This window comes from Gopherus evgoodei, chromosome 4 (assembly GCF_007399415.2).
Source record: "Gopherus evgoodei ecotype Sinaloan lineage chromosome 4, rGopEvg1_v1.p, whole genome shotgun sequence".
NCBI classification, from domain to species: domain Eukaryota; kingdom Metazoa; phylum Chordata; order Testudines; family Testudinidae; genus Gopherus; species Gopherus evgoodei.
In genome coordinates, this window is record NC_044325.1 from 23522488 (window position 1) to 23540590 (window position 18103).

The 18103-nt window shown below is 44.5% G+C and overlaps 1 protein-coding gene across 1 annotated transcript in view; it reads right to left on the bottom strand.

Moving 5' to 3' along the window:
* Positions 1–349: 349 nt before the first annotated feature.
* Positions 350–18103, bottom strand: part of RCOR1 (REST corepressor 1) — a 138992-nt gene continuing 121238 nt past the window's right edge. The window contains exons 8-12 of the mRNA XM_030558703.1: positions 9220–9414; positions 7897–7974; positions 7050–7107; positions 6278–6507; positions 350–3637 (exon numbers count right to left, since the gene is read on the bottom strand). Coding sequence (XP_030414563.1) covers positions 3596–3637; positions 6278–6507; positions 7050–7107; positions 7897–7974; positions 9220–9414 — 603 coding nt within the window. The 3' untranslated portion in view covers positions 350–3595. The remainder of the gene's footprint in view (positions 3638–6277; positions 6508–7049; positions 7108–7896; positions 7975–9219; positions 9415–18103) is intronic.

The following is an 18103-nucleotide window of genomic DNA, read 5'->3' on the forward strand; positions in this document are numbered from 1 at the left end:
AGCTCTGTCTTTGAGAGCTCTCGGACGGAAAACTCTGCAGATAGAGCACCGGTCCTTTTGGTGGCTCTCTCTGAGGCACCTCAAACAAGCAGAGTGCAGGTCACTCTTGGGCATGATTTTCCCACAGTCCTTGCAGAGTTTAAACCCGGGAGACCTGGGCATGCCCCAGCAGGCAATGAAACTTGCGGGGAGGGAGGGACCCCCCCCAACTACCAAGAACTATATACAATGACCTAAGTAAACTAACTATAACGTAACTATGTACACGGACTATACACAAGGATAGGACACTGCTAACTTGCTATGAGCAAGAGAAGTTCCAGCTAGCCATCACCGGCGGTAAGAAGGAACTGAGGGGGTGGAGGGTCAGCGGGCCCCTTTATAGGGCGCCATAGTGGCACCACTCCAGGGGGCGCCAGGGCTGACTCTACGGACGCTGCAAGGGGAAAATCTTCCTGCTGGCATGCACGCGGCGCGCGCACACCTACTTTGAATGGACATGAACAACCACTCGAAGAAGAAAAAAGTTATCTAGCACTTTACACAGCTACATAAAATTAAATAGAACAAATGTAATTTGTTTATGTATATGTAATACATTTTTATATCTTTAAGATTTCTAAAACTAAAAGTTAAACTATCATTTGCTTTAACAATACCATATTTTTGCACAATAACTTATACTTAGGAGAAATAAATTCCCATATTCCACAAAATATATATAATTATAACATTCACATTGATAGTTTAAGAAAACAAAATTTAAGTGAATATTACATCTTATGCAGTAATCTTTGTGGACCCTTCTAATCAGAATGCAACCAGTTGATGTATCTAATGCTTGATCCATTAAAAGAAAAAAGGGGGGGAGGGAAGAAGGTCTTCATATAAACAAGACCAAACCATTTAAACTTTCAAAGCTAAAATGATTTCTTGTATTTAAAAACATAATAATAGGTAAGAGAATAATGAAACCTAACGAAGTTAAAAATACAGGACTATATTGTATGTATAAGACTACAATAAGATAGTAGTCCTCCAAAACAGAATGACAACTTTTTTCTTCCTGATATCAAATGAATTATACATGCTATTTTCCTTTGGGGAGAAAGCCAAAATACAACTTTTCTGATCATAAGTTTGCCAGATTTGGTGGGAAGTGGGAGGTGATCGTGAAAGACCAACTCTACAGGAGACACTTGGGCAAGGTCTACACCACAAACGTTTGTTGGTATAATAATGTGTTAGTTTTGCTTGTTGCTCTGAGGTGAGGTAGACAGAAAATCGGGAGGCTATGCCCCCCTCACCACAAGATCCCACCCTTCTCTATGGCCTCACTCCCTCCTGCTCCTCAGTTAAATGCTGGCAGCTCTTCTTCCCTCCAAAGCCCAGCCCCATGGCCAGGCTGGAAGCCTGAGCTGGGCAATGCGGGGCAGCTGTTGCACTGGCTAGTATCATGGTATGATTGGCCACAGCACTCTCCCATCTCCTCTTGCTGCTCCTCAGCTCCCCACTGCCCTTTACTGCTCATAGCCTGTAAGAGCTGCCCGGACAGGGGGATTCAGCTCCAGGGCCGACAGAGCCCGTGGGGAACAGCGAGTGCACGGGGCCCCAGGAGCCAGGGCTGGAACAAGTCAGCCTAGACCACGGGGAGCCCTGGATCCACCACCTGCCCTGGGTAGCTCACCCCAGCGGGCAGGAACACAGCCCAAGGCTGCTCTCAGGCACCCCAGACCCTTGCCCAGGCTTACTTCTGTGCTGTTGCTGGAATTGGTGCTGCCTTCAGAGATGGGTGGCTGGAGAGCAGCAGCTGCTGGCTGGGAGCCAAGCTCTGAAAGTAGCACTGCCAGCAACAGAAGTATCTGTGTAAGGTTTCACCTTTGCACTGGGAGGGGTGGCTACAGGGGGGCTAAGGCAAATTTTGGGTTGTGCCTCTTCCCCTTTTAATTGCATATTTTGGTTCTGAAAATGAAAGTGATGCGCACTGTAGAGCAGCAGCTCCCAAACTTCACTGCTTCCTGTATCATCATCTTTAAAAAAAAAAAAAAAAAAAAAAACTAAAATAAAAAAACCCTTAAGTGAATGGATGGAACATCAAGCAAATATACCAGAAGTGGTACACAAACCATAGCTTGAGAACTCCTGCTTTAGAGGGACTGAAATCGCTTTCAAAACCAAAGTGGGTCAAACTTGCAATGACATAGGGAAACCAGTTTTATCTTCCCAGGGCATTATTCTTGGCTCACTACATCAGTTGTTTCTCAACCTTTTTGATACCAGAGACCTGCTTGCTACCTTCCTAAAATGTGTCAGAGAAATCTCAGGACCAGCAAGGAGGCTGTCACGGACTGGTGCCAGTCTATGGACAGGTTGTTCAGAAACACTGCACTAGATTAATCAGATCACTTCCAGGTCCTGTACAGTATTGAGAAAGGGGATCAGGGTGACAAAAGGGGGAACAATACAGAACTGAATGAGGTCAATGAGATGGTCCTTGTCCTCCTCCACGCACGGTCTCCTCCAAGTCTGAAATCTACATTTTAGGGTTGCACTTTCACGTCAACCTTCCCCACCCTTCCACTGAGATGAAGAATTTGGTGGCTTTGGCAACCTCAGTGCTCTGAAGAGGACGACGACGACGACACTGGAATAAAGTGACTGTATGGTAGCCTAATTTACAAAAAAAGGACATTCCAAAGGGAGAAGAACCAGCTAAAGTTGTTTTGACTTAATCCCAGGGAGAGTCAGGAAAAAGGAAGTTGCGTGGCACTCACTTAAAAAGTTACAACGTGAATGCCGAATGCCATGGGTAATATATTGTATCTGACAGATTTCAGGTTACATATTCCCTTTTACACTAAATAAAAGCTATTAAAATATCCAGGAATAAAACACTCAACCAGTTAGTGAGCTTTCTATGAAGCAAGAACATGTACAAATACAGAGTAAAAAAGGAATTGCACCAACCAGAAGCGTAATGAGTTATGTTTACAACTGTAGACAGACCCCAACCTTAGGAATAACCTTTCACATCACTTTGCATTATTTAAGAACGCTTGCTAAAATGCCCTGTAATTGCAGAGTATGATGCCATTGGCATGTGCATAAGCCTCTCCTTTATAGAAAGCTCACTAATAATAGTGTCATTGTAAGAATAATAATTACTTTATACAGGAAGCAGAGATCACAAGGCCATGCAGCAATACGTACTTATACCCTATGGAGAGGACCAAGTATTATAAGAGCTCCTACTGTGTAGCATTAGTGTGGGGCTGCTAACACTGGAGTTCCTTGCTGTGCAGACTTGCCAGATTTTACCCACAGGTGTAACTGGTTCTAGAAGTCCCCGTGCTTAAGCAGGACACTGATGAATTGGAGCGCTATCTGGGAGCTTTTGAAAGAAAGTGAGGCAGTATGGAGGAACGAGGAAAAATTAAGGCAGATGTAGCACAGGACTGGAAGCGTTTGCCTTTTTTTGGTAATAGCTGCTTGTCCACATAGATATGATGCAGATGGCTGTCTGAGGTTTGCTAATACCTGATATCCTGGATAACACAGTAGTCAAACACAAATTGTTCTAGGCTACACGAGCTTCTCATGAAGCAGATGCATATCTGACATCAAGAACAGAAGTAGCCTAGAGGGAAAAAGAAGAAACATTTGTTTAACTGTACACACACACTTCCAAATTTCTCTTGAAGTGTAAGATACTGAAAGCAAAGACAGACAACTCTGACATACAGCAAGGAGAGAGCAGCATCCTTTGCTCTGAGATGAAACAGGACTTCACCACTAAGGCCGCTTTATTGTCAGTGATTTCACAGGAAGCCTAAAGGTGACTGTTTGCCATGAAAAAACAATTCCATGGAAAACCAAGGAAGGATGGATTACTCACCTTAGATGTGTTGGCACACATGCTCCATGTGCCCCATGTCCGTATGGTCTGTGCATGCACCCCTGCTCTCCTCGTGCTCTGCACCAAGAGAACAGAGGGGACTGCCAGATCCTCCGCCATTTTGTTTCTTCTCTACTGTCAGTTCACAGGAAGGGAAAACCAGGCAGTGACAAAGAGCGCTATCCAACCCCTCTACACATGGGGCAACAAACGTGCCTTTAAGAACTCAGGTTACCACAAGGCAAGAAACCCATCCTTCTGTGAGTGATTGTTGTTGTGTGTAGTGTGCTTCAGGTGCTTCACAAGCTACATCTCTTTAAAGAAGATGGGTGCCTGGAACCTTATGACACAATACACTGCAGAACTCCCCTACCTGGAGAAGCAGTTGCTTACACCAGTGCATAATGCCTAGAAGTGGTGTGAACAGAACTCCAAGTCGCTGTCTGCTGATGTTAGTAAAAGGGACATCACTAAGGGAAGCGATCCATGCTGCCTGAGCTCTAGTTGAATGCACACTCATGCCCTGCCTTTGAGGAGACATTCATCTCATAGCAGAGAAGGATGCTCCCTGAGAGCCACTTAGTATTTGGGAGGAAGTGACCTCTCCTTTCACACACACTACGAATGACAGAGTCTAGGACAGTGGTTCTCAACCAGGGGTACGTGTACCCCTGGGAGTACGCAGAGGTCTTCCACGGGGTACTCAACTCATCTAGATATTTGCCTAGTTTTAAAACAGGCTACATAAAAAGCACTAGCAAAGTCAGAACAAACTAAAATTTCACACAGACAAAACAAGAAAGCAAGCAGATTTTCAGTAATCGTGTGCTGTGACTCTTTTGGATTTGTATGTCTGATTTTGTAAGCAAGTAGTTTTTAAGTGAGGTGAAACTTGGGGTATGTAAGAGTAATCGGACTCCTGAAAGGGGTACAGTAGTCTGGAAAGATCTAGGAGGCTTTTGAAAAGATTTTATTCTTTGCGGCTAAGGTTTACGAGCCCTATGCACATCCAGTGGAGCGTCATGCCACCTCTTCCCTGCTGGAATAAGGTTTTGGGTAAAATACACGTAGATGGGTGCTTTGGTTGATGTGAAAGTCCACCACCTTCTTAGTGATGAACTTCAGATGTAGTCCCATAGATACCTTGTCCCAGCCGAAAACTGTGTGGGTGGGGAGGAATGGGAGAGGTGGTCAGCCATGAGTACACCTAGCTCCCTGACTCTTCTGTCCATCATGACCAAAAATGCTACCTTCATAGAAAGGGATAGCAAGGAGCTGGATCTCAGGGGCTCAAGTGGTAACTTAGTAAAGGCTGATAAAACAAGGTCCAAGTTCCAGGCTGGCACAAGTCTTATCTTTGGATGGAAGACTTGAAACATACTCTCCAGGAAGCTGGTGGTGACTGGATGGGAAAATAAAGCATAGGTGTCTGCCAGCGGATGAAAGGCACTGATGGTTGCCAGTTTTACCCTGGGTGAGCTAACAGCAGTCCTGGACAAAAGTTAGTCCAGTGTGCCCAGAATCTCTGCCTGTAATGCTGTAGTTCCTTGTCTGTTACATCACAATTTCAATCTTTCCCATTTTGCTTTGTAACCTTTCCTGGTAGAGTCCTATCTACCCTGCACAGGACAGCCTGGACGTCAGCCAAACAGGCCTTTTCTAACTGTGACATCCAAACAAATGCCATGCGCTCAGGTGAAATATGGCTGGGTTGGGGTGGCAAGTCTGTCCTTCATCCTGGGTTAATAGCTGACACATCAGGGGAAGACAGAGGAGATTGGGTGGACAGCTGAAAAGCATGGAGGGTACCAGAACTGTGAGGCCCATCCCAGTGCTAAGAGGATGGCTTGCACCTTGTCTTGTCCAATCGTCTTTAACACCTGACGTAAGAGGGAAATCTGCGTTTGTTGATCCCAGGGCCCTGACCATTGCATCACCCAGAAAGCTTGTGCTACAAGTAAGGTTTCTATCTTAGAAATTTACACCTGAGTCCAAAAAACCAAACCCTAGACTAGGAGCTAAGGAATTTAAGTTCAGCTGAAGCACCCAACTGAGTTACAGAAAGGAATGAAGGTGACAGGGTGCCAGTGACAGTCATAGATATTGTCAGAGCCTGCAAATTAGGAGGTCTCTTATCACCTTAAGTTACACCTGGAATTCCCAATATTGTCACTGGGAACTGCATACACAGGGGAAATCTGCTCAAATAGTTTATTTCATGTGTGTATATACATATACATACACACATATATATATATACACAAAAACAAGTTGATTGAATGCTGTGAAAAATGGCTGTTAGCAGTTTGGACTTCATTTATATATTTGAACCTAAAAGCAAGCAGCACTTTACAGTCCCAAACTCTTTAGTCACAGATTTACCTCATTTTCCTCTTCTGACATTTTAGTGGAATTATCAGGCGATTTTACAGGCTTCTGGTTATTAGGTCCATTCGTCTCCTCTTTGCCATGTTCTGCTTCCCACTCCTGTAGAACTTCATCTATGTTGAAACGACGCCGGTAACTTACAAAAAAATGTTTCACTTGCACCACAGATTTATTTCCAATCACATCAGAGATTGCCTGGAAATCTCGGCCATACTTCCTGATTGCTGAAAACAGAAGAAGTAGAATTATATAAAAACAGTGAGAATAGCTAGAGATGGGCATGAGCCACGATACAATGATCCAATGCTGAATTTCCCCAAAGTTTGGGTCATCTCTGGTTACACCACCAAGAAAGATGGTACAAAGTTGGGAGTGGGAGAAAGATGGATGGTAGAAGAGTTGGGAGCGGAGACAGAAAGAGAGAGGCAGAGTTGTATATAAAAAGGAGTCACATAGGATGAGCCAAACCAGAAGTCCTAAACCCACCAAATCGACCTGTAAGTTAGATAGATGTACAAGCAGCCTGGCAGTGACTGCACTAAGAGCGTCACCGTCTAGAAGCAGGTGAGTGATCTGTTTGCCCAAATGAACACTGCATGTCATGTATCATAAAAGGGAAGGAGTGTTAACCCCTCCTTCTTTGGCAAAAATATAAACTAATGTCAAGATTTTCCTTTAGCCACCGAAGGAGAAATCCCAGCTTGACGTGCCATAGGGTTCAATTGTACGTCACCTGCTCAAGTAGGAAAGATTTATAGTTCCATACCTTGCACAGCAAGAAGCTGCTCATCTGTAGTCCAACGTGCATTAAATTTCTGAACGACCTAGGTGTCAAACAAAGTAATTCATTTCTTTAAGCAATGGACTTCTATTCATAGCTGAGTTTGTAAATTCTTGTATGAATGCAGTAATTAACTAATTGCTAGATCCTTCAAACATGGTATATTTCTTCCTATTAAAATATTGCATTATTCCTTTTAGCAACAAAGGGAATCAATTCAGTTAACTGACAAATAAATTGATTTCATAGTTAACTGTTAACACAACACAGAATTGTGGGGCTTGGTCCATACTCTGAGTGCAAGACTGGGAGTTAGGCATTCCTCTTTTTATTCACTGGCATTGCCCACCAACTCCCTCTGTGATCTCAGTCAAGTCTCTTATACCCTGATTATTAGAGGTGCCAAGTACCCCTATCTCCCATTAACTATGATGGAAATTGTGGGTGCTCAGCAGTTCTGTCAGTCACGCCACTAAATTCTCTGGCCAGTCCTCCAGTCTGTGGAATGGGCTAATAATTACCTCTCTCAGAAGGATGTTACAACAATACTCTGAAACGAATATGGTGAGTGTGAAGTATTATCAGCAATCTGAATGTTTACATTTGAGATAAGTTTTACAACCAGCCAAATACGGATTTAAAACTGTTATCCTCCTCCACCCTCCCCTCCCGCAAAGACCAATTACCGTTAGATTGGTCTTAGGGTTAGCTGGCAGTAGATAGAATGATTGTATCTACATAGTGCCAGCTCTGACATTTAAGCAAGAATTAGGACCTGCTATTGGGAAATGCAGAAGGAGATGCGTACATAGCAGTCTGCGACCTGGCATACCTCTGGAAGTCTGTACTGTTCTATTCCACCTTCAAGTTTTTCTTTGAGAGCGCTATTCGTCTGCTTGATATTTTGAATCTGGAGGAGGGGGAGAGAAAATGGAGCAATGACTTTCAGCAAGGATAAAAATGTTTCAATAAGCCCTGTATCAGCCACCCTGGCGAACACCCTACCAGCTTGACTTTGCAGTTCTCCCTACATCCTCTTTTATGAAAGGAGATTCTCATCTGTACCCCAAGTACAAGAAACATCTGGGGCGATTATTAAATGTATCTACATCATAAGCTTTTTGGAGCAGAGTCTGTTTCTTATTCTATATATGTACAGTGCCCAGCACAATGGGACCCCATCCTCTGTTAGCCCTTGGTACTACCTTAAAACAACAACAAACATGACAGTAATTCAACGCTAACAATGACTATAGTAGTTTGAAAGGGACCTGAACCGGCTCTAAATTCTGAAGTCAAGGGAGAGTTCAGATCAAGGACATAGGCAAAAGATCTAAACCCAGGATGTGATTCATTAGCACTTCTGACTTGGCTGTCAGATGTTCAGAGAACATTTGCCATTAATCAGCTGAAGACTGATCTACTGGCAGTGCAGAAATACGTGGGGAAGCTTGCCCAGTGCCTGCCTGCAGAAAGCACATGTCAAACCACAGGAGAATCTCAGCTTTGTATTTTAGGCTGATGCCAACACTTACAAAAGGTGAAGGTCTAATTAAAAAAAACTAAACAAAAACCCCACCGTCTCCCCTGATGCACAGACTCCACAGACTCAAAGTGAAGAATTGTGTGTTTGCCCAATGCAGAGTTCAGCTCCATCAGGGCTTCTTGTCTGCCAGCATGCAGGGGTGGCGGGGATTGAAGAGATGCAACAGGGCTGCAGGAGATGTCACAGAACAGATCTATAGCCAGAAGTGGAGAGTGGCTCTGGCTATTCCAAAGGTGACATGAGAAAATTGTGAAGAAAAACTAAATACGGTAGATGCAAAGTAGTTACTGTTGGAAAATACACAACCCAAAGCAAAATTCAGGTTCAAAAATATGAGCAACACCAGGTTACAAGACAAAAGGCTCAAACTCTTTGGATCAAAATGAACTATTCCTTGCTGCTTTGCAACTACAAAACCACATTTCAATAGTACTGGGCTAATTCACTTTGGTAGGCTGTCAGATTGTTAATTAAGCCACATCCTGTTGTAAGGCATCACAGCCATGCTATAAATCCCCAGTAACAACCCCATGTGGTGACCGACAGCAGCACCTTTACATTGATCAGATGACAAATCTATTCCGGAGCATTCTTTGGAGTGGTTCCTACCTGTCGCTTGATTGAGACCAATTCCATATCCAGTTGTCTGAGCACAGTGGTAGCAGCAGTGGCGTTGGCAGAAACGGCCTCCACGTCCTCTTGAGAAAGGAACATTCCTTTGGGAGGTTTCCTCTTTGCTCTGTTTTTAGCCTGTGTACTGTGCTTCTCCTTCTTTACCGGAGGCAGTGTCTCAGGTGGTGGCACCTGGGAAGCAGACATTTTACACAAACTGTTCTCAAATGAAAGATAGACTCTCGATGAGACTGAAGTCAATGGGGTTTAGGCTTTTCAGCCTTTGAAAATTACATCTCGTCCTCCAGTACTGGTGGAAAACAGAGTAAGTTGCAAAGTAACAGGAATTAAACTCCTTTGTGTGATAACATCATGCTATGGGGCATTATGATCACAAATAAATGATGCTACGTTAATCTTTTCTACACAGCAACACAGTTTTTCCAGGTACAGATATTTCTGTTGCTTTTTTAGTTGGCTTCTATTTCTGGTACAGGTGCTTAATCATCAGGTAAATGTCATGGCCAGGCCTCAATATGTCAGTTTAATTCATTTCCAAAAGGAAATTCAATTTGATGGGGTGAGGGTGGGTGATCACAACATAAGAGTTTATGGAGCAATTTCCTATGTGCCTGACACGGGGAAAAAACAAACACAACCCAATTTAAGACTGAACACAAGGGCTGAGGTGACTGCAAAGTAATTCTTAAGAACAATAATTTTAAGGAATTTTTACTCACTTTATTTTAGTACGGTGCTGACAAACAGAAGTTCCATTAGAAAGATACACAGTTCTGCCTGTCTGAGGAATTCAAACTAGAAAGATCTCTTTTTCGGGGAAGGAGGGAGAGGGGGAGTATGATGGTAGCATGGAGAAGGGGATATATTAACCTCACATTTCTATAAAGAATTAGCTACCAAGCTAATCAATCTATTTTGACCCCAAAAAGCTATAACTATTTCCCCACCTCTGTCTATAATCAGAGATATCTTCTGGAAAACCACTAATTTTTCTAACTATTTCAGCTGTTTATTACATGGAAAAGTCATTTTATTACCCCTCACACTTCCCTCAAAAAGCACATTTGAATCTCTTTAACATTGTCAAAAGAGATCATATGTTAACTTGCAAAAAAAATCCTCCATCCTCAGATTAAAGTTGTTGTATAGGGGCTGGAATAGTGCCAAGAATATAAACTTAAAAAAAAAAATGAAATGAGAGAGAAGAGGACCCAAAATTGCATTCCTGTATTTGCTCATCTGCAAGTTAAAACACTGGGTATGGATCTGGTTAGTGACACCTTATAACTGCAAATCAGGAAGAAAGTTTCCTCACGCTGTGCAGTGTTCATTTGCTAATTAGAAATCTTTAAACACTGAACACAAATGCATGAAGGCGCACAGAGTGAGGATCCAAATCCATCAGGCCCTAAGCACCTAAGCCAGCCCAAGAGCAAGAAGCTATTCTGCTTAGGAAAACTGCCTACAACAGATCTCCTTGCACAGGGGAAGTGGGAGAATAGCAAAAACACACTGCAATAGCCAGATAGATTTAATGATGGACCAGTGAGGCAAGTTTTGCATTTAGCTTTAGCTGAATAGTTTGAAGTGGATTAGAGGTTTCAGATTGGCGAGTATTTCATCTACATACAGAAATTCACAGGCCTGTGCATGAGTCTAGTACAATGGACTCAAGCTGCAGGATGACAACATCCAACAGCAGGACTCTCCCATGAGGCTGAACATCAAATGTACAGTAACTCCTCACTTAATGTTGTAGTTATGTTCCTGAAAAATGTGACTTTAAGCTAAACGATGCTATGTGAATCCAATTTCCCCATGAGAATTAATGTAAATGAGGGGATTAGGTTCCAGGGAATTTTTCTTCATCAGACAAAAGATTTTTCTATTATATATTTTACACACACACACACACACAGGTACACAGGGATGATGATTGTGAAGCTTGGTTGAGGTGGAGGAGTCAGAGGGTGGGATATTTCCCAGGGAATGCCTTACTGCTAAATGATGAACTAGCAATTGGCTGAGCCCTCAAGGGTTAACTCTCACATTCTACAAGGCAGCAGGAATGGAGGGAGGGGAGATAGCACCGCAGAAAGAGAGGTGGGGGTTTGGGGGTGAGAGAAAGAGATGCACAATTCCCTTTAAGTACACTGTCTTGTTAATTAGATCAGATTGCTGAGACCACAGCTGCTGCCAGCAAGCTCCCTCTGTCCTGAGTCCCCCCTGCTCTATGGAAGATGGAGTAAGCAGGGTGCAGGAGTAGCAGGGAGGGGGAGACCCTGAGATTAGCCCCCCTCTTCCTCTCCCCCCCTCCCCCGCAAGGCAAGGAGGAGTCTCAAGGAGCAGCTCCAAGGCAGAGGGCAGGAGCAGCACATGGCAGTTGGAGGAGGGACAGCTGCAATTGCTAGCCTGCTGGGCAACTGCTGCACAGGGAACTTAGGGGAGCTGGGAGCTCACAGAGGGAGCTAATGGGGGGCTGCCGGTCCACCCTGGTTCCAAGCCCCCACCAGCTAGCTACGCCTTCCAGCAAGTAGTGGACAAAGCAGGTGCCTGCCAAACGACGTTAGAAGGGACCACTGCACAACTTTAAATAGGCATGTTCCCTAATTGATCAGCAACGTAACAATGAAACAACATTAACCAGGATGACTTTAAGTGAGGAGTTACTGTATATTCCTTTGTAAGCGTAAGCAACTTCAGACTGTTATTCTACTGAGTTCACACAATATGTAGCTGCTCTTTATTATGGACAAGTTGTCAGAGCTCTAGCAGAATAGCTTTTGACAGCTCCAAGCACATTGAGACCCTTAGTATATTGTGCAGTCTTTGAGAATTTAAAGAGCTAACCTATATTGGAAAAGTTGCTTTGCTGGCCCTAGGTATATCTTTGTAGAATTCAATCAACTTAAAAACCCACAGAAGAGAATCTAGGTGTCAATATGGAGATCGGCAGTGCTTACATAGTGTCACAGATGTGCACAACTGCTCATAGACAGAAAACAAGGTCTCTATACCAAGGTTGAGTACTTAAATTGAAAAAAAATAAAGCTCTCTTACCACTTAGAAAGCAAAGAAAATGAGACATTAACTGACTCCACGAAAGGGGAGGAGTTAAGGAAAAAAGGTTACAATTTCATCTGTTCTTCGAGATGTGTGGCTCATGTTCATTCCATTCTACGTGTGCGTGTGCCCGCCCATGTGCACAGTCAGAGATTTTTGCAGATTTAGTGGTATCCATAAGGCCAGCTGCGGCACCCCCTTGAATGCTGCGCTCATGCGTCAGTGCCACCGGCCCTCCGCTCTCTCAGTTCATTCTTCCTGGCAACTCCAACAGAGGAGCAAGAGGGCAGGTAATGGAATGGACATGAGCAACACATCTCAAGGAACAACAGTTACAAAAGGTGGGTAACTGTTTTTTCTTCTTCCGGTGCTTGCTCATGTTGAGTCCATTCTAGGTGACCCACAAGCAGTGTCAATGGAGGTGGGCTTGGAGTTCACAGTCTTGCAGTGTGCAGCACTGCTCTGCTGAAGCCAGAATCATCCCATGCCATCAAGAGCAACGCCGCCAGGTTCGGTTGCAGAAGACTGCCATGGTTCTGGGACAGCAGGTCTGGCCAGAGACAGACTCAGCAAGTGGCTACTGAAAGGTCCAGCTGCATGCCAAACCAGTGCTGGTGAGGCCACTTGCAGACTATAAGGTTAACCTTCGCCCTGTCCTGTTTCATCTTCATGAGGACTCTGTGGATGAATGGCACTAGCGGAAAGCCATACATCAAGGTCCCCAACCATGAGAGCAGGAAAGCGTCTGACAGGGAACCCCTGTCCATCCCCCAGAGTGAACATCTGACATTTCCTGTTCTCACGGGATGCAATCAAGTCCATCTGGTGAGTCCCTCACTGTTGGAAGACAATACTGACTGCCTCTGGATGGACCGACCACTCGCGGCAAGACAAGAAGGTCCTACTGAGGCGATCATCAAACACACTCCTGGTCCCAGGCAAATGCATTGCTACTTGATGAATGGCCTGCCACACACAAAAATCCCAAAAGGTGGAGAGCTTCTTGGCAAAGGGCCGACAACCTTGTTCTGCCCTGTCTGTTGATGTAATATATCGCGGTGGTATTGTCTGTGAGGACCTGAACCACCTTCTTTTTGACCCTTTTGGAAGTGGGAGGGATGGACGACTGGGTTTGCCAGAGGGCCATGGCAATTTTGAGGATTCCATCACCTGGTAGTGCAACACGGGCAGGGGTAGAGGCTGAGAGGACGTGGAACAAGATATCCGCCTGCTTGGGCATCTCCTCCACTTCTAGGCCCAACTTCTCGGCCACTCATTGAAGCAGGGCCTACTGTTCTTTAAAAATCGTCTGGCAAGCTGGTCCTTGAGTGTCCTGCAACTGTCTCGTCTGGGGATGAAGACGACGACTGTACCACCGGGGGAGGCTCCAGGGCATCGTCCACTGCAGGGAAAGGAGGTTTGGGGAGTTGGGTTGTGGGGGTTGCAGTCTCCTCTGCCTTCACCTCGAGCATGCTTCATGCACCGAGCCCAAGTGCGATCAGTGACGACAACTGTGGCTCCAAGGCGGCAGTAGATGAATGGTGGAAAGGGGACACTGCCATGACCAGCATGCACCAATAAGGCCACTGCACTGACCAGCGCCGTCCACGTCGACATGTCCTCATGTGCCCAATCATGCCAGTGGAGTCTGTGTGAGGCCCTGAACTGCCCTTCTGTGCGGGAGGAATCCCCTTCTGGTGACCACCGTGGGGCCACTGCCTGAGTCTGCATGCCGACCATCGCTGCTGGAGACCTGTGCCCAGAGTGAGAAGACTGGTGCTGGTATCAAGCAAACCAGTGCTGGGAGGACTGGAGACATGACGAGGAGAGTCCCATGAGGCAACTGACCCAGATCTGCGCCGAGAGGATGACCGGTGGGAGGGCAAATGGTGCCAGTAGTACGGAGACCAGCGCCTCCAGCTAGGCAATCCGCATCAAGACAGCGGGGACTACAAACATGGTGCTGGTGACTGAAGGCAAGCCCCAGAGGATCTGAGCTGCAACTCTGGAGATCTGCGGCGGGGAGGTGGAGAGCACTGTCTTGTCTAGGGGGATCAGTTGCGCTTCACTGCCCCCCTGAACGCTCTGAGAGGTTGGCTTTCCCTCATGGGGAGCCTTTGCCATTTCCCACAGCACATGCAATGTTGGTGCTGCAGGCAGAGGCATCTGCTCCTTTGGTGCCAGGGGGAACTGGGGAGTGCGTCTGTGCCATCAGCAGGTTGGCTCCCATATTGTGCCCAGGAGTTTGTGGTGGACCTTTTAAGGGGCTAAGAACTCTGATCGGGAAAGCACGCACACATAGCTCCAGAATGGCCAGTTGGTCTGAACTGAGTCCCTTGCCCCATGATCCGTGGCCTTTCTTGCCTGGAGCCATCCTAGTTTTCTTTTTGGGCACCAGTGACGGGAAGTGGTGCTGGGTGGAGCCCGGTGCCAGGAGTGCACTATGTACGAAGACACTAGGTGAGTCTTGGCGGGATGGTTCGGAAGCTGGGCCAAGGGCAGACTCCATGAATATCCTGCTCCTTTTGAGTTCAGGGCCAAAAGTTTTCACAAATACGGCACTTGTCCTTCACGTGTGATTCCCCCAAGGACTTGAGGCAGTTACTATGGGCATCATTTACAGGCATAGACCTGTTCAGTCTGCACAGGGCTTAAACCAGGAGACCGGGGCTTGCCCTGCCTCAAGCGAAGTCCTTGCTGGGACTCTAACGTCTAACTACTAACTGCACTTAAACTATTTACAAGGCCCTAAGGCTCAAAGTCAATAGGAAGGACTTGCAGTTTCGTTTCTATGCAACGAAAGGTACGCCGACTAACCACCATGGGCGCTAAGAAGGAACTGATATATTGAAACATGAGCGCGGCACTCAAGGGGGCATCACTACCGACCCTACGGATACACTAAGGCAAAAAAACTCTGACGACCACACACCTAGAATGGAATCTACATGAGCAAGCACTCAAAGAAGAAGCCGCTCTCAGTCACTAATTCTGTGTGATGAAGTTACGATTATGAGAAAGCCTCAATCATTTCACAGTTAAACTGAAAAAGAAGGAAAGTATAATAAGGAAGCTCCCCATCTCCTCCTGAAAAAGAAACACTGAGACCAAGCATTTTTGAGAGCCCTCCAACCCCCTCTCCAAGTTGTATGGCCCTGAGAAATCCCCGTATTGCCTAAGAAGTCATATAGAGAACTCTGAGTCTCTGAGCTGACAAATATTTTTTTGTTTGGGTTTTGGGAATGGGGTGGAGTGATGATTCACTGCGATTACAAACCTGACCAACTCACTGCAGAAGTGCAATGATGAAGAACAAAAGCATATCCACCTTCTGGACTGTTCTGCTCTCTCTCAAAGTATTTTGGATTCAATCGGCCCTCAGGCTTCAGTACTGCAATATCAAACCTAATTAATGCTGCACAGGCTATGCAGACTGTAAATGAGAATAAAATGAAGCTGGCAGTCACTTTCCAGTGACAAGCCCTCAGAAGGCTGCTTGTCATTGCACATAGAGAGAGAGTGACTGAATGGGCTTGGTGAGCTTTTTTCGGGAGCGTGGCTGGGCAAAAGAGAGTGGTGGCACAGATTATCTGAATTAGAGAGTGAGAAATAAATAGAATATATAATCCCATATAAAATACTTTGCTACAAAAGGGACCTGAACCCCAAAATTGTGACCATTTGTTTCCTTTTGGAACACATGTAGATACAAATGAACTTTGACTTCCACTATGCACAGCTAGATCTACAGATTGTAAGAAGCCAATAGTAATCCAATGTTTTAGACGAGTGAGTAGAAATAAAAAGTGAATAGTAAAAGCTCTTTTAGATTCAGGTTCCTCAAAGAAAATTTCAGTTTGAAATCTTAAAGCACTCAAAAAACTGCTTATTATCCCGGTTTTTTTTTTTTTTTTTTATGAACAGACAATACTGAAGATTCCCAAAGAGCAGAAAATGGAAAGGAGTGGTGGTAAGAAAGAAGCTCTCATTCACTAATTCTGTGTGATGGATTCAGAGAAAGCCCCAATTGTTTTACAGTTAAACTGAAAATGAAAGAAAGTATAATAAGGAAGCTCCATCACAATATATAAGATGATCAACTGGGTAACTAAAGCGTAAACTAATTGGGTAAACTACTAAATGCATGCCTTTTGCATGTAGCTTTGCACTAACTGTACTGGGATTATGACATTGGAGGGTGGTTTTTAAAAGAGATTTTATTGCAACAACGGAGAATTTTGTCTAGTTAAGTATTTACTTCTTTAAAAAGACAAAACAGTGTAAGTATGTGCACAGGATCTGTAGGAACTAATGTACAGTAAATATATTATCAGAGTTCATCCTTTATACAAGATTGCTTTAGAAGTGTGCAAAATTAAGACAGCTTTTTGTCTTGCTCAGCTCCAGTTAAAGGGTTTGCTAAACATAACCCATAAATACCTCTTTCCAATCCCTCTTTAAAAATATTTAAAACGAAACCAAAACTCAGTCAAGGTATCTTCCAGACATTTTCCAATGTTAACACTGATGTATGCCACCACCTTCCATAGTTCAAAGTCACATCTTCGCTCTCTATACACTGCTTTGTTACTAACCCCCCCCACCCCACCCCCCCCATGAATGCCAAAGCTTGTAACATTAGTTTGAGGTATATCCCTGGCCCATCTGTTTAGAAAAATAACACAAAGAATCCCATAGACTTTGCAGATGCAATACAAGTCAAATTTAAGTAAAATGAATAAACCCATTCCCTATGATAGTTTCCTTGTATCTTAAATTATATTTCTTAAATCTTAACCATCATTTCTCATTCTTAATGTTTGGATTGTGCAACAGGCAGCTGCTAAGAACTACATTTACTTCAGTGGAGATGTGTGTGGCTGCTGGGGTCAGCCCACATGGATACAGTTACACAATCACAGCCTTCATTTGTATCTGAAGGCCCCAGACAGCTAGGGTGAGTTCTGCTGTATACTGCAGTGCCTCCTTTTGTCCCGGTACGGACTAAAGTACCACAGTCCTTATATGTGCTAGTTCTGAGGGAGACAGGCTGACGTCTTATTGCCAAGAGCAATTGGTGTCGTTCTACTGACTTCAGCAGACTTACACCTATTACACCATTATTGAGTCAGGCCTGCATCACCTTATCACACAAAGCTCCTACACTGTGCGACTTGTGGACGTTACAAGAACAAAGCTTTCCATAAAAGTAAATGTCAATTTTCCAGTTCACACCCAGCCCTGTTCCAATGAAAGTCAATCGGAATGTTGTCACTTCAATGCACTCAAGCGCAGACTCCTTCTGGATGGACAGGCTATACAGAAAATGCCCACAAGGACTGAGAGCTTCAGTTAACTTCAACCTAATGTGTCTGGACTATAATGTTATTTTTCTACTAGGGAGGAAAAGAAGTCTTGTATTAGGTCACTTCATTCCCCTAACAGTTATTTTAATATAACAAGTAACATCAAAAGAACTGGCATGTAGCAGTTAGCATATGTTCCAACCCTGATTACAGTTAAAAACATGTTAACTATTTTCTCCCTCCAACTCCCTGTTAAAATACTATGGGCTAAATTTTCAAAGGTAACACCTACATTTGAGCAGAAAATCTTTTAATATTCAATCCCCCTCCTCCCAAATTCACAAACAGGGATCGGGCAGGGGGGTGGCTTTGGGTTGCCCATACACAAAATTTCAGCAGCATGGTCAATGTCCCTTTGGAAGGGGGAAGGAAACACAGCCATATAATCTTTAACCTTTGTTGTTAGCAATTTCAGGTGAAATCCTGACCCT